This window comes from Aedes albopictus, chromosome 2, assembly GCF_035046485.1.
Source record: "Aedes albopictus strain Foshan chromosome 2, AalbF5, whole genome shotgun sequence".
Taxonomy (NCBI): domain Eukaryota; kingdom Metazoa; phylum Arthropoda; class Insecta; order Diptera; family Culicidae; genus Aedes; species Aedes albopictus.
Window position 1 is genome coordinate 360502433 of NC_085137.1, and position 22267 is coordinate 360524699.

General features: G+C 42.1%; 1 protein-coding gene across 5 annotated transcripts in view; it reads left to right on the top strand.

Annotated features, from left to right (window-relative positions):
* The window catches only part of LOC109403764 (protein furry), a 460946-nt gene that overhangs the window by 174585 nt on the left and 264094 nt on the right, over nt 1-22267 (top strand). For all 5 annotated transcript variants that reach the window (XM_062852871.1, XM_062852872.1, XM_062852874.1 and 2 more), the window contains one exon: nt 15206-15366. In XM_062852871.1, coding sequence (XP_062708855.1) covers nt 15206-15366 — 161 coding nt within the window. The remainder of the gene's footprint in view (nt 1-15205; nt 15367-22267) is intronic.

Below are 22267 nucleotides of genomic sequence, written 5' to 3' on the forward strand. Positions count from 1 at the left end.
CACTGCGGGTACCACCACCACTGCCTTGCTGCCGAACAAGGACAATTTTACGCAATTTGATTGCAACCGCACTTCAACTTGCCACTCTTCAAAAATGTTGGACCAGTCTAAGCCTGGACTTTGCTTCTACCCCAGCTGCACTGAACCACAATGCCTTTCTAGGCGCCAATCCACACACTATTGTCCCCCACGGGGAACGTACAATTGCCAAGCACGGCAATGGAGATACATATGGCTATTCACCTTGCCCCAATCAATTGAAATCGGGTGCGCACAGAATTCTCAACCGCACTTGGCGCAATCACCAGTCACAAATGGCGGAACTTCACTGTTCGGAGTGGTCACTCTGACCAGAAAACTGCACTAAAGCCCCACACTGAACCTTCTGACCGGGGAGTCCTTCGATCCGGCTCGAAGGACCAAAAATGTACGAGCCAGTTAGCAGTACGTTGCTGGACCGAAGGGTTTTCTTCGCCGCAATAAAACGGCAATCACAAGGCCAGCAGTGTGTGGCTATTCGTGGGGGGGGGGGGGGGGGAATTTTCTTCTGCTATCTTCACTCTATTCTAGAGCACAGTTTAGCACTATCACAGCGCGGCGGTTATCGAATGTTTCGCGGAATCTGCTTTCCCACTTTGTACCTAAAGTCGCGGATAAGCACTACTTTCGGACTTGGAACGATAGAACTTCGATTTTGGTTTAACACGCACGCTATATATTCACAACCATAAGGCTCGGTAGGTTGGATTGAACTGAGGCTCAATATAACGATCGATCGGTCGGGTGGCTATCTACCTACATATAGACAGTGGTCATCTTCTCTTCTCTCCTTTCTCTACTGGGCAATCATTGTATGCGAGTCTGACCATTGGTCACTACATCGGTAGTTAGTATATAGGAAATACATTCACAATTTGTTATTAGGGCGATCAGTTATTTGATAGAGCTCACGGAATTCAATTGGGGTTTACGTGGAGATTCTACAGGCGTAACATCCTTACTGGGACAAAGCTTGCTTCTCTGCTGACAGTATCCTTTGCCAATCATATTACGAATGATTCTTGGACTGACGGAATCTAACACGTCACTCTCAGCATGGTCTTGCTGAAATTCGCGAAAAATGAAAGACATCATAAATAATTGAATCTTCCCAAACTTAACTGAACAATACATTTTTTTTATCAGAAATAATTTATCCTACTTCTACTTTTTCTTGGCATAACGCCGCCAATGTTTAAGAATTCTAGGAACACTTCCACAGTTATTAACTGAGAGCTTCCTCTGTCAATGACCATTTTGCATGCGTATATCGTGTGGTAAGCACGACGATATTCTATGCCCAAAAAATGTCAAGAAAATTACCATTACGAAAAGTTCATGGACCGACCGAGAATCAGACTCGTCACTCTCAGCATGGTCATGCTGAATACCCAGTTAAATACAGTGACTTTGATACAAAGTTTGATTGAACTGAACACCTGCAATGTTTCATAAAACTATGATAAATTAAATAACGTATAATAATCACCTCCATGGTTTATAAGAAATTTGGTTGAAATTGTCAAGAATGTTATAAAATCTACTTTTCTGTACTACTTGTTAATGGATGAAGAATGCCGCATTATGGCACCAACAATTTTGAAAAATATTCAACCTGCATAACTTACGGTCCAAAAATAATTTTGTGATTTCTTCCGGCTAGAAATTCACAAATCTAAAGTTTTGGCCCTCCCCATTTTCGAAGCAAGTATCCCATCAAAGAAGAATACAGTCTCTTCAAGATTTTAGGATTCTAAGCTATAAGATTTTTAAAATTTGCATGTTCCCTAGCGCTGCTCAGTAGTAGAGTTTTGAAACAAGTCTCCCGGTTTATGTTAGTCTATGCCATACTGTTCAACTTTGCCCAAAACACCATATTTCTAAGTTATCGTGATTCTGAGCTATGGGATATATACAATTTACATGTTCATTAGCGCCGCCTAGTGGCAGAATTTCGAAACAAGTATCTCATTTTATGTAAGTCTATGTTATACTGATCAACTTTGTCGAAAACACAATCTCTAAGTTATTGCGATACTGAGCCATAACAATTTTAAAATTTTCATGCGCCGCCTAGTGGCAGAGTTTCGTATAATTGTCCCATTTCATGTAAGTCTATGTCATACTAATCAACTTTGTCGAAGACACCATCTTTCTATGTTATTGGGATTCTGAGCTATGAGATTTTTAAAACTTACATGTTCACTAGTGCCGCCTAGTGGCAGAAATTCGAAACAAGTATCCCATCTTAGGAAGTCTATGTCATACTGATCAACTTTGTCGAAGACACCATCTCTCTAAGTTATAAGGATTCTGACCTATGAGATTTTCAAAATTTGCATGACCACTAGCTCTGCCTAGTGGCAGATTTATGTAAGTCTATGTTATACTGATCAACTTTGCCGAAGACACCATCAAGATGGGCACCTAAAGATGGATCACCATAACTTTGTAAATACAAATCGATTTGGTTTGTATTTGTCCGCTACTCTTTAATACACTAGTTAGCTATGCTAAAAGTCGATAAAAAGTGCATTAAATACAAAATATGATTTAAACAAGCAATATTAAAAAGTGATCAATTTTGCGCCGTGAAAAAAGTGCGGGGCAAGGTGGGTCACCTTTTAAGTAATTCATATTTTCTCAACGAAAAACGTCAAAATATAAGATTTGTTTCGCATTCATATATGCTCCATATCCATACTGAGTAAACAAGAGCTACTAGTAAACATTTTGAAAAATTATCTATATATATAAAAATGAGTTTGAAGTCCCTTTGAGGCAACAAAACTCACGAACGGGTCAACCGATCAGGATGATTTATGTGGGGTTCGATTCGTATTCATGGTGGCTGTGTTTATAAGCAGAAAAAGTTACAAAAACTATTTAAAAAAGTATGAAAATTGTGAAAATATAGATTTTTTATGAGCCGGGAACAAATTCTGGATAATGGAAATTAAATCAATCTAGAGTGCGTTGCTGCGACACCTCCAAAAGTTGTCAAACCACCACAGCTTGGCAAGACAAAGTTTGCCGGGACAGCTAGTTTAGAATATAAAAAACTTTACGGTTTGAGTGGTCCTAAGGCGACTTGAAAATCGATGTTTTTACTAAAAAAATATCATATTTTATGTTATAATTTTGAGCGTTCATTCCGCTTGATTGAAGTCATTTATGAGATAGTCTTGTAATAAAAAATAAATAATTTTTGAATGCTCCAAAAATACGTTCAAAATTGAAGGTGACCCATCTTGCCCCGTGGCCGTTTATATGGAGATTATATGGAAAGTATCGCATAAGAAAAATGGCTAAAAACCATTTTATTTTTTATTTCCAATGAGAGTGAATATTTTTTCAATCAATGTCCCAAACTTTTGTATATTCATGCTGGTCATCTATTAACATAATCAAAACATGAGTAATGCGCCCGAAAATGGCACTGACCCATCTTGCCCCGCGACCCATCTTGCCCCGCCCCACCCTACACTAGCGCAGCGTTGTGGAAGAATTACGAACTTCACTCATAATCATTGCACAATGGCCGTATTAAACTGAATAAAAATGTTTACGCCTAAGTTATTAGTTTTAGTTGTATGCTGTCTTCGGGAAAGTTTCTTCATATTTTTTCCAATATTGTGAAATTAGGGTGGTCCAAATGGTTCTCGAGAACACAATGACAATTTTTCATTGTTTTCATAAAGAGCAAACAAATGTTCTTAAAAGTTGACAAGCACTTAATTCTGAATAACTTTGCCGAAGAAACCATATTGCTATCTCTTATGGTTTCAGAGATATTAAAAAAAAAAAATAGGGTGACACCCAATAACTGTTCATGCATTGATTTTTCACAAAAACTTTGTTCCGAGCAGAACACCGTTTCTTCTAAGGGATTGTAGTTCCTAGTTGAATTTCCTAGGAAGAAACGGTTTTCTACCAATATTTTTTGATTGGTTGATTTTTTTCGGAATATTCAGCTCTGAACACTTATTACTTTTAAAATCACATTTTTTTGTCGAAGACTACAAACATGTATGAAAAATTCCATATTTTACTAGTTTATTTAACCGCTATAAACGAAAAAAATCTTTTTGGTTTTTTTCACCGTTGAAAGATGAGAATAATACCTTTTAAACAAGACTAGAAGATTTGAAATCGGCTTGCGCCATTCTGATATATTGAGTGTCAAAAATAAGCCATTTTTAGAAGAATGATGACTTTGCTGTCTTGGGAAAAAATGTTGCATATTAAATGCACTGAAACTGCTCGGAACAAAATTTTTGTGTGGAGTCACCCTAATTTCACATTACTGGAAAAAATGTTCAAAAAATATGAAGAAACTTTCCTGAAGGCAGCATATAGCTCAAACTATTAGGCATAAATATTTGTTTCCAGTTAAATGCGGCCCATTAACCATTGTGCATTGCCCTAAGGACCAGTATCGCAATCTAGCGGGACAAAATTACTTACTCCGAAACGAAAAATTTCCAGAATGTTTTCGATCAGGATGATCAGGATTAATGTTCCTAAGCTAAGAACTTAGTAGTTTGCAACTTATCCGCATAGGTGGCGCCACCATCTAACTTTTCAGTTTTGCGTCCTAGGGACTTCTCGGTTTCGGCAAAGTTGTTCATTTTGACAAAATAAACAACTCTTTCTTAGGAGTCAAAGTTCCACAGCCTACTGTTTTGAAGTTACACTACCCGTCATAAGTACGGACTCACTTGAAAAAGTATCTCAACACTCAGTTGAATATTGAATCACCCCCCAAAAAGTTTAGCATCACCTGAAAACATCTTGTGCTGCTATATCTCGAAATCCTGATATGTAATATGCAAAGGTATATACATCAGTCAAATTGTTCGAAAGGTCGTTAGCATCACAATGGCAAGCAGTTTGATTCGCAAGTGCAGATAACTTTTGATAGGAAAAAGATACATCTCTAAATTTTTGATATTTTGTGTAAAAATGTCCCCGCTTTCGATTGACGCAAACATTTTGAAAATCGGTGGTTGCCAACATGGTGCAAAAACAGTTTTGGTATAAAAATCCAAGATGGCGGCCAAAATCAATATGGCCGATCCATGTTTTTATAACTGTAAATAGTAGCCCCATCTTTCCTCTTGTCAACAACATTTTGTTATGTGGTGGTTTTCAGAAAAACTTTTGAGTTTTAACGGTTTAAATGAGCCAACAATTGATCAAAATTGAGGGATCCGCAAAAATGGTTGTTGCTCTAACTAACGAGGGGTCCATCAAATTGATTAACAAAATGCATTTTTCTTACTTTTTTGAGGAGGACTTTCAGAAAATCACCACTTTAAACATTTTTAGAGACATGGTGTAAATAGTGGAACGGTCTCAGCGAGAGTTACCCAATGACGAGCAGTTTGGTTTGTATTTCTGCCGCTAGGTGACGCTAGTGAGTATAGACCCAAATCACTTGATTATTTATTTATTTTATTTATTTATTTATTAGAAACACATGACTTAAGACTGCTGTCTTTTCTTTGCCAATGCGGTTAAAATTACATACTTAAAACATTTACAAAAAAAAAGCTTCTTACAACACGTGACAATCATACATTGCATTTTTTAAACTTACAATTGGTTGAAAAATGTAGTGCAGCCCTGAGACGAGACCGGACAACTGGCTTCTTGTTATTCTTCTTCTCTTCCAATATGTTTGCTGTTTATTTTCATTTCGCTTCGATCGTCGCTCGGGCCAGTGTTGCCAAAAAATTTGTTGCGCTTTTTGTTTCACATTTTGTACGTTAAATATCATTTTATAATTTTTATGCAAAGAGAGATAGGACAGATAGTACATAAATACGGAGATCCCATGAATGTCGTCACGTTTTTGAGGTGGCAGAGGTGCTTTGAATGCGATTGAAAACAGATTCCGTAAACTGAAATTCCGTAAACGTAGAGCTATGTTTCAATTCAATGTACGACCTCGCTATGAACGTGTACCATTTTTAACCTTCCGTAACTCGCGCGGTTGGCCACCACCGTCAGCACCATGCTTATACTGAGTACATAAAACGAGATTTTTTAAACGTGTTGTACAAAATACAACAGCACGATCACTCGAGGGTTAATAAAGATTTCTAGCAAGGTTTCTAGATTGAGACTAAATAAGTCCACAAATTACGCAACGCTCTAGGGGGAGGGGGGTCAAAAGTTATCGTTTTAGCGTTACGTAATAAATAAATGCTGCCTAAGGGCGAAAGTAATATGATTGATTCTCTCCTCTTCAAATTGAAGTGACGAGATGCAGGTTTGATAGTGCTTCAAACTCAATCATTTTCAATTCAGGCTATTTTCACAAAAAAATAATAAACTAATAATTATTATTTTTTTGTGAAAATAGCCTGAATTGAAAATCTGAAATTGTACGGCATATTCAAAGACAATACATACAAATTATTCACTTCCTTTAATATTATGTAATGCAAATTTACTACGGCTCACAATATCACACGGCTTTTCATTCAATAAAATTTATCTTACGCTGCATAGTCGATCATTCCGCTATATTACTAACGGCGGAATCTCATCCTCGTGACTCACACAAAAACGTGCCCACTGAGAACGTACGTGAGGATTTTTCGGAAATCTGTAAAACTTAAGCTCTTGATGCTTTGTACTGCTGTGGAAACAGCCAAACGCCTTGCACTTCATGATATTCATGATAATTTGCGTTCGACGCAAACCGACTCGAACGAAACAAATAAAACAACAAACAAATGCGAGCGAAACAAAACGCACGGCGTCTGAACAGCTAACGCCAAACCTGCGGCAGATCAGTATTTTCAATTTATTTTGACAACACTGCCCACACGCGCTCGGGTGCGATCGGGTGGCGGTTTCAATTATGTGCTTTTTTTTAATGGCATAAAATCAACCAATCAGCAGCTGGTCCGTTTTGGCCCCATATTGAGCTACGGTATTGACCGGTCTCGTTTCAGGTGCAGCCTTTCTTGAACATTGCTTCCGAGCAAATACGTTTTAAATCAGGTGGTAAGGAGTTCCAAAAAACCACACCCTTTACAAAAAATGATTCACCGTATAGCGCAGTGTTGTGCATAGGGACAGATAAGCTCATTGTTCGTCTTCCTTGAAGTGATGTAAGCTTAGCAAACAGATAGTTTGGTGCTCTCCGATTTAACAGTTTGTGCAAAAAAAGACAAGCTCGTAATCCATGAAAATTGCGAAAGGGACAGCCCAATAGTGTTTTCTGTAGATGACGAACAGATGTCCATCGATTAATGTTGTAAACGTACCTAACGCAATCGTTCAAAGCAACTTCAAGTTTAGAAGACAAGGTCGTATTCATATTCATGTAAACTATATCGGCGAACATAAAGTAGGGCAACAGCAATGATTTGAACAACTGTAGTTTTGTATGCACTGGCATTTCCTTCGTTACAGCTCTCAAGGTCCTCAGTTCACAATAGATTTTTCCACATTGTTGGGAAACAGCTTTATGAAGTGAATCAAACCTGAATATCAAGTGAAGCAGCCCTGAATCACCTGAACATGAAGTGAATAAGATCTGAATCACTTGATTATTAAGTAAATCAGACCTGAATTACTTGGATCAAAATGACTCAGACGTGAATCACTCGAATATGAAGTGAATAAGCCCTGAATCATTTGAACATGAAGTCAACCCGGTCAACACTCGATCGCATATGATGTTGAATAGCATGCTAAAGTGGAGGCGATATGCGTACAATTTACACGCGGTTAAATGGAAGCTTGTATGCATATGGCTTCCACATCCTATTCAACATCATATAATACTTTGTGTTAGCTGGGAATAAGACCTGAATCATTTGATTATGAAGTGAATCAGACCTGCATCACTTGAACATCAAGTAAATCAGACCTGAATCACTTGGATTAAAATGTCTGAGACCTGAATCACTTGAACATGAAGTGGTTCAAACTTGAATCACTTGATTATGAAGTGAATCAAACCTGAATCATTATTCAAGTGGATAACTGACACTGAGGAAGATTACAAGTGGTAGTTGAAATACGAGTATCTGTCAAAGGATAACACAGCGTAACAAAAATTAACTTTTGGTCTGTCTCAAGAGCAAACTTATGTGTCTCTGATAGATTTTGGGCCGCTGAATCCGATTCCGAGCTCAGATTTTCTCCAGCACGTCACAATTTTGAGCTATACCTCAATTTACAGGGCAAAATATGTGATTTTGGGCTTTTTTGACTTCCAACCATTAAGCATGGATATATTTTTTTAAGTAATCAAAAAGTAAATTGGTCAATTAACCTCTCTAAATTAACGACTTATGCAAAATATGTTATTTTACCAAATCAAATGCTGGAGCAAACCTGAGCTCAGATCCGGATTCAGCGGCCCAAAATCTGTCAGAGACACTGCTGTTGAAACAAACAAATGTTTCACTGTGTAAGCAAAAAAGGGCGGACTTAAATGGTACTAATTACACTCATTTGAAGAGAGTATTCTGCTTAGAAGAATGTTTGTATATTGATTACCGAGGATTCAGATCATTCATCCCATAATGAAGAATGAATATCTTTTGATATACTTGGTATAACTCGTGATTCACGTGATGCCGACAAATTCATTGCAGACTCCATTCTTTCAAAATAAATAACGTCAGCCACGTCCTTACAGTTGAAAGAGATGCTGGAAAGAATACTTAGATACTCATTGCTATTAAGGATTTAGCAATCCTTTGCATGTTTTCGAACTAATAGGGTATGTGTGCCATCAGTAATCTCATGCTCCCATATTCATCCTATTCGAAAACAAGCGATTACGGCACCGATTGATTCCGTTTTTTTTTGTTTTCATGGCTAACAAAAAATACAAAAATAAGAAACAAAACAAACAGCGCTTCAATTCTTTGTTTTCCGTAGGATGAAAATGGGAGCCACACGCTTAAGGGAACCAATACCCTACATAACTCTTTCTAAGTAAGTGGTATAAAAGTATTAGCTTCATCATCATCTCTGTGGCTCTACGTCCCCACTGGGACTTGGCCTGCCTCGCTTCAACTTAGTGTTCTTTGAGCACTTCCACAGTTATTAATTGAAGGGGTTTCTTCTTTGCCTGCCATTGCATGAATTTTTATATTGTAAGGCAAGGACAATGATACATTATGCCCAGGGAGTCGAGAAAATCTTCCCGACCGGAACGGGAATCGAACCCGCCGTCTTCGGATTGGCGAGCCATAGCCTTAACCACTAGGTTATAACTGGAGACCCAAAAGTTGAAAAGTATTAGCTTATTGTACGCATTACTTTATGTCCGCGAACACGACACTTTTTGTGAATTCCAACATTTGACCTGCAACCCAAAACTGGTTAAGCTCCCAAATAACATTTTCATGTCCAATGAGTCTTGTAGGCGTATCGAGAACCGTTATAAAACCTTATACCTCTCATTGTGGTTTTATGATGGTTCTAAGAACCTCTTCTAGTCTGTTTGACTAAAAATGATACTTTAGCCTGCTCTAGGAACCTATTTCCTGTCAGCTATGGATTTAGATATAAATCTATTGAAATCTGTAAACAAACCGAAGATATTTTATTATTGATTCACCTGCTTGGCTACACCACTACTTTATTCTGTATAATGCATTATTGAGGGTTTTGTGTTCGATTCGAACCGTAAAGTACAACACCATGGATAAGATTTTACGAAACGTCAATTAAGTTGTTTCGACTAAATGGATTAAAGGATGAGTCGTGTCACAGTTTCACTTGAAATCTAGCAACACCACTTGTAATTAGTTATGCATGAACTGAGTTTGTTTTCTTGTCGAAATTTAACACGCACTTTCTTCGGCGAAACAACGTGCCTAGCTCTCACTTTCCTGATTCTTATGAGCGAAAACCATTGCGGCGGCCGTTTTCCCAGACGGAGACGTTGTTGCGCCTCCGAGGAAGACAAAAAAAGCACGTGACGTCTAGCATCCTGTTAGGGGTTTTTCCTTTTTTGTTCGGGGAACAAAGTACAACGGCCTCGCCGGCAGTGGAATGTCATACCGCGCGTATCATACGGTATTCACACCGAATCCGGCAATAATAAACTTTTTGATTACCAAGTATAAAGCCGACTTTATCGTATGCATCAGCAAATAGATGGAAAGTTGGCGCGATGTGAGGAGTTTTTTCCGCATTATGTGCGGCTCGACGCCTACGGATGGGTTTCAATGGCTGCACAACAGGTATGGTTTCTTTGTGATAAGTACGCCTTCTAGAGAGGTGAAAATGATGTTGGATGCTTTCGTTGGAAAATATGAACATCTATTGTCTTCCATAAGCATTCATGCGTTGTTTACTGTACTTGAATACCGTGTCAAATTATCCTTTTTTGACTTTGTTACTCGATAGAAGGATTATTATCAGTTTTAATTTTTTAAAGGCTTGCAAGGCTCAAAATATCACCAGAGAGTTCTTTAGGAATTATTCTGATGATTTATCAAGGCTTTCTTTCAGCAATTCCCTCAGAGATTCCTTCAGGACTTTCCTCAGGAATTCGTCCAGGAATTCCCTCAGGGGTCCCTCCAGGACTTCCCCCTGGGATTCCTCCAGGCATTCCCCCAGAGATTTCTCCAGGAATTCCCCAGGGACTCCTGTATGAATTCCCCCAGGGATTTCTGTATGTATTCCCCCAAGGATTTCTGTAGGAATTCCCTCAGGGATTCCTCCAGGAATTTCTCCAGGGATTCCTCCTGGAATTCTCCAAGGGAATTCCTTCAGGAATTCCTCATAGGATTGCTCCAGGAATTCTCCCAGGGATTGGTCCAGGAATTCATGCTGGAATTCACCCAGGGATTCCTCCTGGAATTCCCCAAGGATTCCTCCAGGAATTCCCTCAGGAATTCCTCCAGGAATTTCCCCAGGGATTCCTCCGGGAATTTTCCTTCAGGAATTCCCCCAGGATTTCTCCAGGAATTCCCTCAGGAATTCCTCCAGGAATTTCCCCAGGGATTCCTCCGGAAATTTTCCTTCAGGAATTCCCCCAGGGATTGCTCCAGAAATTCCCTCAGTGATTCCTCCAGGAATTCCCTCAGGAATCCCCCCAAGAATTCCCTCAAAGATTCCTCCAGGACTTCCCTTAGGGATTTCTCCAGAATTCATCCAGACATTCCCTCAGGGATTTCTTCATTAATTCCCTCAGGATTTCCTGCAGGAAACCTTCTGAAATTCCTTTAGGGATTCCTCCAGAAATTCATACAGGGATTTCTTCAGGAATTCTCTCAGGGATTCCTCCAGGAATTCACCCTGGGATTCTTCCAGGAATTTCCTCAGAGATTCTTGCAGGAATTGCCTCAGGGATTCCTTGAGGAAGTTTCTCTGGGATTCCTACAGGAATTCCCTCAGGGATTCTTTCAGGGCAAGGATTGCTTCAGGAATACTCCCAGGGATTCCTCCAAAAAATCTTTCAAAGATTCCTTTAGAAATTCCTTCGGGGATTTTTCCAGGAATTCACCCAGGTGTTCTTCCAGGAATTACCTCTGGGTTTCCTCCAGGAATTCCTTCAGGGATGGCTCCAAGAATTCCTTCAGGGCTTTCTCCAGGAATTCCCTCGGTGATTTCTTCAGGAATTCACCCTAGGATACTTCCAGGAAATTCCTCTGAGATTCCTCCGAGAATTCCATCAGGGTTTCCTTTAGGAATTTCCTAAGAGATTCCGCCAGTTTTCCGTCTAGCAATCCCTCTAGGGATTCTCTGGGAATGCCCTCAGAGATTCCTTCAGGAATCCCCTGAAGAATTACCCCTGGGATTTCTCCAGCAGATTTCTTCACGAATTCCCTTAGGGATTTTTCTAGGAACTCCCTCAGAAATTTCTTCACGAATTCCCTCAGGAGTACCCCCAGGAACTCTCTCAGGGATTCTTCCAGGAAGTCCCTCGGGGATTCCTTCCGGAAGTCCCTCGGGGATTCCTTCCGGAAGTCCCTCGGGGATTCCTTCCGGAAGTCCCTCGGGGATTCCTTCCGGAAGTCCCTCGGGGATTCCTTCCGGAAGTCCCTCGGGGATTCCTTCCGGAAGTCCCTCGGGGATTCCTTCCGGAAGTCCCTCGGGGATTCCTTCCGGAAGTCCCTCGGGGATTCCTTCCGGAAGTCCCTCGGGGATTCCTTCCGGAAGTCCCTCGGGGATTCCTTCCGGAAGTCCCTCGGGGATTCCTTCCGGAAGTCCCTCGGGGATTCCTTCCGGAAGTCCCTCGGGGATTCCTTCCGGAAGTCCCTCGGGGATTCCTTCCGGAAGTCCCTCGGGGATTCCTTCCGGAAGTCCCTCGGGGATTCCTTCCGGAAGTCCCTCGGGGATTCCTTCCGGAAGTCCCTCGGGGATTCCTTCCGGAAGTCCCTCGGGGATTCCTTCCGGAAGTCCCTCGGGGATTCCTTCCGGAAGTCCCTCGGGGATTCCTTCCGGAAGTCCCTCGGGGATTCCTTCCGGAAGTCCCTCGGGGATTCCTTCCGGAAGTCCCTCGGGGATTCCTTCCGGAAGTCCCTCGGGGATTCCTTCCGGAAGTCCCTCGGGGATTCCTTCCGGAAGTCCCTCGGGGATTCCTTCCGGAAGTCCCTCGGGGATTCCTTCCGGAAGTCCCTCGGGGATTCCTTCCGGAAGTCCCTCGGGGATTCCTTCCGGAAGTCCCTCGGGGATTCCTTCCGGAAGTCCCTCGGGGATTCCTTCCGGAAGTCCCTCGGGGATTCCTTCCGGAAGTCCCTCGGGGATTCCTTCCGGAAGTCCCTCGGGGATTCCTTCCGGAAGTCCCTCGGGGATTCCTTCCGGAAGTCCCTCGGGGATTCCTTCCGGAAGTCCCTCGGGGATTCCTTCCGGAAGTCCCTCGGGGATTCCTTCCGGAAGTCCCTCGGGGATTCCTTCCGGAAGTCCCTCGGGGATTCCTTCCGGAAGTCCCTCGGGGATTCCTTCCGGAAGTCCCTCGGGGATTCCTTCCGGAAGTCCCTCGGGGATTCCTTCCGGAAGTCCCTCGGGGATTCCTTCCGGAAGTGCCTCGGGGATTCCTTCCGGAAGTCCCTCGGGGATTCCTTCCGGAAGTGCCTCGGGGATTCCTTCCGGAAGTCCCTCGGGGATTCCTTCCGGAAGTCCCTCGGGGATTCCTTCCGGAAGTCCCTCGGGGATTCCTTCCGGAAGTCCCTCGGGGATTCCTTCCGGAAGTCCCTCGGGGATTCCTTCCGGAAGTCCCTCGGGGATTCCTTCCGGAAGTCCCTCGGGGATTCCTTCCGGAAGTCCCTCGGGGATTCCTTCCGGAAGTCCCTCGGGGATTCCTTCCGGAAGTCCCTCGGGGATTCCTTCCGGAAGTCCCTCGGGGATTCCTTCCGGAAGTCCCTCGGGGATTCCTTCCGGAAGTCCCTCGGGGATTCCTTCCGGAAGTCCCTCGGGGATTCCTTCCGGAAGTCCCTCGGGGATTCCTTCCGGAAGTCCCTCGGGGATTCCTTCCGGAAGTCCCTCGGGGATTCCTTCCGGAAGTCCCTCGGGGATTCCTTCCGGAAGTCCCTCGGGGATTCCTTCCGGAAGTCCCTCGGGGATTCCTTCCGGAAGTCCCTCGGGGATTCCTTCCGGAAGTCCCTCGGGGATTCCTTCCGGAAGTCCCTCGGGGATTCCTTCCGGAAGTCCCTCGGGGATTCCTTCCGGAAGTCCCTCGGGGATTCCTTCCGGAAGTCCCTCGGGGATTCCTTCCGGAAGTCCCTCGGGGATTCCTTCCGGAAGTCCCTCGGGGATTCCTTCCGGAAGTCCCTCGGGGATTCCTTCCGGAAGTCCCTCGGGGATTCCTTCCGGAAGTCCCTCGGGGATTCCTTCCGGAAGTCCCTCGGGGATTCCTTCCGGAAGTCCCTCGGGGATTCCTTCCGGAAGTCCCTCGGGGATTCCTTCCGGAAGTCCCTCGGGGATTCCTTCCGGAAGTCCCTCGGGGATTCCTTCCGGAAGTCCCTCGGGGATTCCTTCCGGAAGTCCCTCGGGGATTCCTTCCGGAAGTCCCTCGGGGATTCCTTCCGGAAGTCCCTCGGGGATTCCTTCCGGAAGTCCCTCGGGGATTCCTTCCGGAAGTCCCTCGGGGATTCCTTCCGGAAGTCCCTCGGGGATTCCTTCCGGAAGTCCCTCGGGGATTCCTTCCGGAAGTCCCTCGGGGATTCCTTCCGGAAGTCCCTCGGGGATTCCTTCCGGAAGTCCCTCGGGGATTCCTTCCGGAAGTCCCTCGGGGATTCCTTCCGGAAGTCCCTCGGGGATTCCTTCCGGAAGTCCCACGGGGATTCCTTCCGGAAGTCCCTCGGGGATTCCTTCCGGAAGTCCCTCGGGGATTCCTTCCGGAAGTCCCTCGGGGATTCCTTCCGGAAGTCCCTCGGGGATTCCTTCCGAAAGTCCCTCGGGGATTCCTTCCGGAAGTCCCTCGGGGATTCCTTCCGGAAGTCCCTCGGGGATTCCTTCCGGAAGTCCCTCGGGGATTCCTTCCGGAAGTCCCTCGGGGATTCCTTCCGGAAGTCCCTCGGGGATTCCTTCCGGAAGTCCCTCGGGGATTCCTTCCGGAAGTCCCTCGGGGATTCCTTCCGGAAGTCCCTCGGGGATTCCTTCCGGAAGTCCCTCGGGGATTCCTTCCGGAAGTCCCTCGGGGATTCCTTCCGGAAGTCCCTCGGGGATTCCTTCCGGAAGTCCCTCGGGGATTCCTTCCGGAAGTCCCACGGGGATTCCTTCCGGAAGTCCCACGGGGATTCCTTCCGGAAGTCCCACGGGGATTCCTTCCGGAAGTCCCTCGGGGATTCCTTCCGGAAGTCCCTCGGGGATTCCTTCCGGAAGTCCCTCGGGGATTCCTTCCGGAAGTCCCTCGGGGATTCCTTCCGGAAATCCCTCGCGGATTCCTCCAGGAATTCCCGCAGGGTTTTCTTCAAATTTTTTTTCAGGGATTCCTCCACAAATACCTTCAGGGATTCCTCCAGAAATTCCTTCAAGGATTTCTCTAGGAGTTTCCACATGTAAAGATTACTATCAAAATTTATTAGAATTCTGAAATGCAAATCAAATTATTTCACTATCTGTAGTGTTTTGGGAACCTCTTCACATTATTGAACAGAACAAGCGACCTTTCCATTGACCCTATCCTGTTTGTCCGCGTTATTTATCCTTCTGTTTATTCTTGTCATCCACACAGGGAGTACCCGTGCGACCACTACACATCGGTTATCAACGTAACACTGCTGATGACGGGCTGCCCCCGGGTGGAAGTCCACTCGACTGCGCTTCAGCTGCTACAGATTCTGGATAAACGATTCTTCGGCAACGTGGGACCGCTGCAGACCGAAGCCGATAGAGGTAAGCCAAACAAAGCTAGCATGTTTTAGAGAGCGCTCATGGCCGCGTAAATTTATGCAAAGTCATACTACAACAGCCAGTCAGGGCTAGTGTTTGAATCACGATTCCACGAAAATGATGGGTGGTGGTCATGGATGGGTTCCACAATGTCGAGAGGGCGACCTCGTTGGGATTGGGAACTGAGTGCAATTTGGTGGTGGGGTTTGATTAATGGAAAATGGTTATTAAGGATGAATGCATTATTGGAACAAACAGCTGGCTGTCTCGCGGGGCATGATTTGTGTTTCGTAGATCAGTTCAATTTATTGGCGAACAATCAATCAGCTCGGCGGCGTTCATTGTATTTTGTGTGCGTTTTTGTGTTTACATAATTGATTGTTGGATTATAGTGAAATTATTCACTATGTCTGTCGTCGTGGAGCTGATTTAAATTTATTCCTAGATTTGATAGTATACATTGAGAGCAAGGAGAATACATTTTACTAAGGTGGCGCAGATAAACATTGCAAACCACTGGTTGTCTCTTCCATTCTTCTAGTGTTCTTATGGAACTGAAATAGTGACGTCACTATTTTAGTTGCATAAGAACACCAGAAGAGTGGAAGAGACAACCAGTGGTTTGCAATGTTTATCTGCGCCACCTTAGTAAAATGTATTCTCCTTGCATTGAGAGGGGCAACGCGCTAAAACCATCAGTTAAATGAATATTCTTCACTTTAAAATACGCAATTTCGCTTTGGGGGTCGCGATTTGATGTACGATTGGTCTGGAATATTTTCGTAATGGAAATTTTCTTCACTTCCTCGAGAATGTAACCAATATTCGAATGCAAAAATGCTCAATTGACATATCAAGCACTCAGGTAATAACAGTGGAATTTTCAGAAATCATTAAGCTGAGAAGCATGCTCTGTCCCAGTTGGGATCTTACGGCAAGACTAAGAAGCCCATCCCAATGAACCTAAATCGACTGTATCTTTATTGGTAGCTTTAAAAGTCATTCTCATAACTCTAAGAAGGCATCCGAAATAAACCTATATATATATTCGTCGTCCCTTCTAAGCAACGTCATTGCCCAGTTTTATCGATTCAATCCCAGTTTACTGTATATAAATTGAATCACTCTGTCTAAGATTGTTTATTTTCAAATACATGGCATCCATCGTCCGTTTCTCGACAGGAAATGATTCTTCTTACGAATTCTTTTCATTCTTTTTATTACTATTGATGATTGTCGTCGGATTTATCGATTCTGTGTGGTCCTAGCCTCAGTGCAATGGACATTTCCCGCAGGGCTGTATCTAAATATTCTAATTTTGAATGCTTCACCAAAATACTTTCGAATAGTTTTTTTTTTGTGCAATCTATGCGGCTGATACAAATTCATCATTGACATCTTGGCTGAACTACTACCACTCAGGAAAAAAAAAAATCTTGTGGTATTACATCAGTCGCAGTCGCATCAATAGTATACGACTTCTTCTTCTTCTTTATGGCCCAACGTCCCCACTGGGACTTGGCCTGCCTCGCTTCAACTTAGTGCTCTTTGAGCACTTCCAAAGTTGTTAATTGAAGGGCTTTCTTTGCCTGCCATTGCATGAATTTGTATATTGTGAGGCAAGTGCAATGATACACTATGCCCAGGGAGTCGAGATAATTTTCCCGACCGGAACGGGAGTCGAACCCGCCGTCTTCGGATTGGCGATCCATAGCCTTAACCACTAGGCTAACTGGAGATTCTACACTTACCTACATATAAACATGATTTTTTGTCTGTCTGTCTGATCCTTATAGACTCGGAAACTACTGCACCGATTAGCGTGATATTTTGCATGCAGGGGTTTTTGGGGACGAGGAAGGCTCTTAACAAGGGGTGTGAGGCTTCTCCTCCCTCCGGAGAGGGAGACCTGCTATTCAAATCAATACATACATCAAGTCGACACTTCAAATAAAGGAACTTAATTCTAGAGAAATAAAAATATATCTCCTGGGGTTTGAGATGAGACCAAGAGGGTTTTCTGGAGTTTTAAAGGATCATAGAAGGAGCAAATTCCAGGAGATTTTAGTAATGTTTTGGGTACTCTAGAGAAATCGCCCCTAAAACGCCCCTGAGATATCCTGGGATCCATCATAAAACGTTCTTGAGACCACCTGGAACCCTCTTGAAACCCCATGATACCTTCTGAAGCGACTCCCTGAAACTCTCGTCATTTTGAGCCCCACTCAGACACCATAAAATGCCCCTGAGATCCTCTGAAACGCCTATGAGACCCCCTAAACTCCCTGGAAATCCCGTGATACCTCCTGAAGAGACTCCTTGAAACTCTCCTGAGACCTCCTGGTACTTCTTGAAACACCTCTGAGACCTCTTATTTTTATATCTTTTTTATTAGGAGCAGGGAAAAGACCATGGGAGTGGAATGTCCATTTGAATCCCTTCTCCCAGAGGCATTAAACCTCCTCTTCTTTTCAAAAATACATTACAATGGCATTTCCAGTGAGAATGATATCTTTTTGAAGGAAAAAATCACCATGAAACCCCCTGATGTCCTCTGAAACGCTCCTGAGGTCTTCTAAAACGCCCCTGAGGCCATTTAAAGCACCGCTGAGACGCCCTAGAGCCCCATGAAGCCCCTTGGCGGCCTTGAAAGCGCCTCTGAGAACCCCTGAGATCCCCTGGAGCCCTACCGAAACCTTCTGGGGCCCTACTAAACAAAAAACGCCTGGAACCCTTTGAGACCACGTGAAACGCCTCGGAGATCATCTGTTACTTTCAGGAACTTCCTGGGATTCTCTTAAATACCCCTGAGATCTCCTAATACCCCCTGAAATCCCTTGGGATTCTCACAAGCGCTCCTGAGACCTCTTAAAACTCTCCCAGAAACTTCCAGAAACCCCCTGAGACTCTGTAAAACCCTCCCGTATCTCCTGATACCCACAGAAACCTCCCTGAAAGCCAGACCTCCTGAATCATCCCTGGAGCTCCGTGAGACCCCCTGCGACGCCCTTGAGACCTCCTGGAATCCCCTGGGCCCCCTAAAATGCCCTTACGACCCCTTAAAAACCTGGAACTTCTTAAAGCCCCTGAGTCCCCTTTAACCCGTAATCACCCGGGACGATCTACTTTTGGCAGAAATGCTTTATCTTCTTTGTTTTTTTTTTAAACATTTTACTCTGGAATTTTTTTATAGTCAAGGGGAATAGTTGTGCTAAGAAATGCATGGTACCCCCCCCCCCCCTTTTGGCACCCTCCCCCCCCATTTGCTGGTAGCCGAAAATACGTGGGTTTTTTCTGTATTTTTTATGAATCCTACATCTTGAAATAAATAAAATGAAAATGAAATGAAAAAAAAAAAGTTTAGATCCCAGAGCTATTCTTAGGCCTCCAAAGTACTCCGAAGTTCGTGTCACAAATCCAACATCTTATACCAAATTTTGTACACGATGAATCAACAAAGAACATAGTATACGGTACTCAGAAAGCCTCAAAGCACTTCTAGAATATTCATGGTACATGATTTGAGTGGTCTATGTTATCCAAACTACTCTGGAATTCATTTTCTAACATCTACCATCATTTGTGTTCGCTCTGTTCATGAAATTTAGTCACGTTGATGTCCATTAGACCTCGCAATGCTACGACCATTTTGATATTATGGTAGTTGGACATTTCGTGAAATACAAATGGCCTCCAAAACACTTTGAAGTTTGAGTTACGATTTCTACATACTGCATCATGCTTTCATTGTAAAAAAAAATATTCATGGGATGTAGTCTATACTGCTGATGGAGCCTCAGTGCACAACTATAATGCTTTTGGAACATTCACGGGGTATTCCAGGGTTTTCAAACTATTTAGAATTAGGACCTTCAAGTTCTACAGACTCTACTCTTGTTTCTGTTCACTCTATCGGCATAATTCTTTCACGATTGTGTCTGTTGCACCTCATAATATTGCGAGTATCTCTATGTGTTGCTATTTGGGTGTCCACTGGTATTCAAATCGACCCAATGTATTTTGAAGTATGGGTCGCAATATCTATAAATCTTATGATGTTTCATTGTAGCGAATGTTCGCCAAATATTCTGATAGCTTAGCAACATTCACTTGGCGATCTAGGTCATCCAAATTATTCTGAAATTAAGACCTTCAAGCTCCACAAGCTCACCTGAATCTCTTTACTTAATCGGTGTAAATTCTCCAAAAAATCCGTCAGGAATTTTTCCAAGACTTTCGCCAAAAATTCCTCAAAGGCAAAATTCCTCCCAAAATTACTCAAGGAACTCTTTCATAAATAACTCCAGGAGCTCTGTCAGGAATTCCTTGATAAATTCCCACCAAGAATTCCTCAAGGAATTCCACCAATAATTCCTCAAGAAATTTCTCCAAGAATACATCCAGGAATTCCTCCAGGACATCTTCCTAGAATTATTCCAAGAATTCTTCCAGGAATTCCTCCAAAAAAACCCTACAGGACCTTTTCCAAGAATTTAACAAGGGTTCCTCTATGACTTCTGCCATCAATCCCTTCAGGAATTTTTCCACAAATACCTCCAAGAATTTTTTCATGCTCTGGGATCAAAACTTCAACAGACTTTGATGGGTAGTAATACATTGCATGTCTAGGATCAGGGAAAAAAGATGAAATTTGAGTAAAAATATGTAGAATTTATAAAAAATACAAAAAAGCCACGTATTTTCGGCTAATTTGGTGTTCTATTAGGAAAATTATCTAATCGTTATAATTTTCTTCGGTGTTAAAAAATTTATGTTAAATCAAAAATTTTTCATAGTTCATTAGTTTAGTCATAAATTGTCAAAATTTCATTGCGTTCGGTTCATTGAATCCGGAGATATAACAGCTCAAAGTTGGCTATCGGATAATTATATCTTTTCCTACACTCTTTATAACTTCGTGCAAAATAGCCCGATCTTTTCCAATATTGGATCATTGATACACAACTAGTTGCTCAACTTACAGTAAACATTTGAGAATATTTGATACACTTTTCGAAAAGTTACAGTTACTAGAAAAAAAAATTGATAAGTGAAAATTTTGCCTGTCCCGTTTATTTTGTCTATCCCCTGTACATAGTAGCGTGGTTAAAAAAAAAACGATTTTACTCAACACCGCTTATTCGATTCGTAACCAGATTTTATGCTTTGTCCCAAAATGTGAGCTCATTTGGTTGAAAATTGGGACTGCAGAAGCCCTTCAAAGTTTGTATGGAAATTACTGTTGGAGACACTGACACAATGACCGATAAAAGTCTACTCACGTTTTCAAAGGCACTGGTATTTTGAAGCAAAGCCGTAATTCGATGTTCGTTCGTCAGATATGTGACTCTAAAGTTTTGCAAAACTGAAATTGAATTTCTTGAAGCTTCACCTTAAGTAGAAAAGATGAAAGACAAAATATTACTAAGTAAAAAATACAATCTTATCATTCGTAAGCAGTGCTGAAAAATTCATTTCGTCATATCTAAATTCAACCCATAACAGCTCATTTTAGAAGCTGAACCTGAGAATATGGTATATGAAAAACTTGTGCGGCTAGATCATTTCTGCTAGAAAGTCACGGAAAAACTGCTATTTTTCGAATATTTAAGGTAAATGTCACGGACTACCTTCGAAAAATGCCAAATGATATTCACCGTGAAAATCATTGGGATTTTTCGAAGGTAGTCCGTGACATTTACCTTAAATATTCAACAAATAGCAGTTTTTCCGTGACTTTCTTGCAGAACTGATCTAGCTGCACAAGTTTTTCATATACCATATTCTCAGGTTCAGCTTCTAAAATGAGCTGTAGGTGATTGAATTTAGATATGACGAAATGAATTGTTCAACACTGTTCGTAAGAACAATATCTAAAATTAATCCGTTAACGCCCAAGGTGTCTTACAATTTAAATCTTTAAATAAATTTGTTATCAAAGGTCAAGTTCCAATAAAATAAGCATGATTTGACAAAAAAGTGGAAGTCTATGGTGTAGTTCCAAAAAAAAAAAAGTTCATTATAGTGGGTACCTAGGTCCTCAATATCTGATAATTTTCTCGAGTTCTATTTCAGCACAACTTCTACGCTATCGTTATATTCTGATCCGTATAGATACAATACAGCTCTAAACAAGTGAGAGAGATGATAACCACTCAAAAAGAATAGAAAAAGGACTTATAAATTAGGGTAAAAATATGACCCGATAAACGCCTAAAAGTATGCAATGCATGGTCCTTGTAATTTCATGTAATTTCGACTACAGTGTTCAATATTTCTCAAATTTGTTTTTTTTTGAACAAATAAAATGAAGAGTGCTCACTATGTGTGGCATAACCTAATGCTTAAATACTGTAGAAGGTAGATTTTACACAGATAATGATTTATAATAAAATAATTGAGTTTTTCCTTCAGTACCCCACAAACTCTCTTTACGTACTCACCATACGCATTTTTTTAGAAAATTTTCATGTTTAAAAAGATCGTGTTAAGTACTGTTCCTTTTAATTTGTATCCTTTGAAAGATACGTATTTCGACGAGGTACATATTCCACTAACACGCCCAGGTTCATCATCATTCCATGTTTTGATATAAAATTTCTACCAGATATACTCTACACGGCTTCTCCACTTATGTTTGTACTACTCCATGATGTTTTATTCGTGAACAATATGTGGGTTTTATGGTGTATTTCTGGGCACTATCAAAGTTACATCGAAAAGATAATGTGTCTTTCGGCTACATGAAAAATGATAAACCACCCAAAAATTCAATTTTATTCGATCTACCAATTGCAATTTAGAATTACGTACAAATGTCTGGAAAACATAAGGGCAAGAATTCCATTAGGATTCTCTGAATATGTTTCGACAGAACACTTTGAAAGTATACTAAAATGAATCT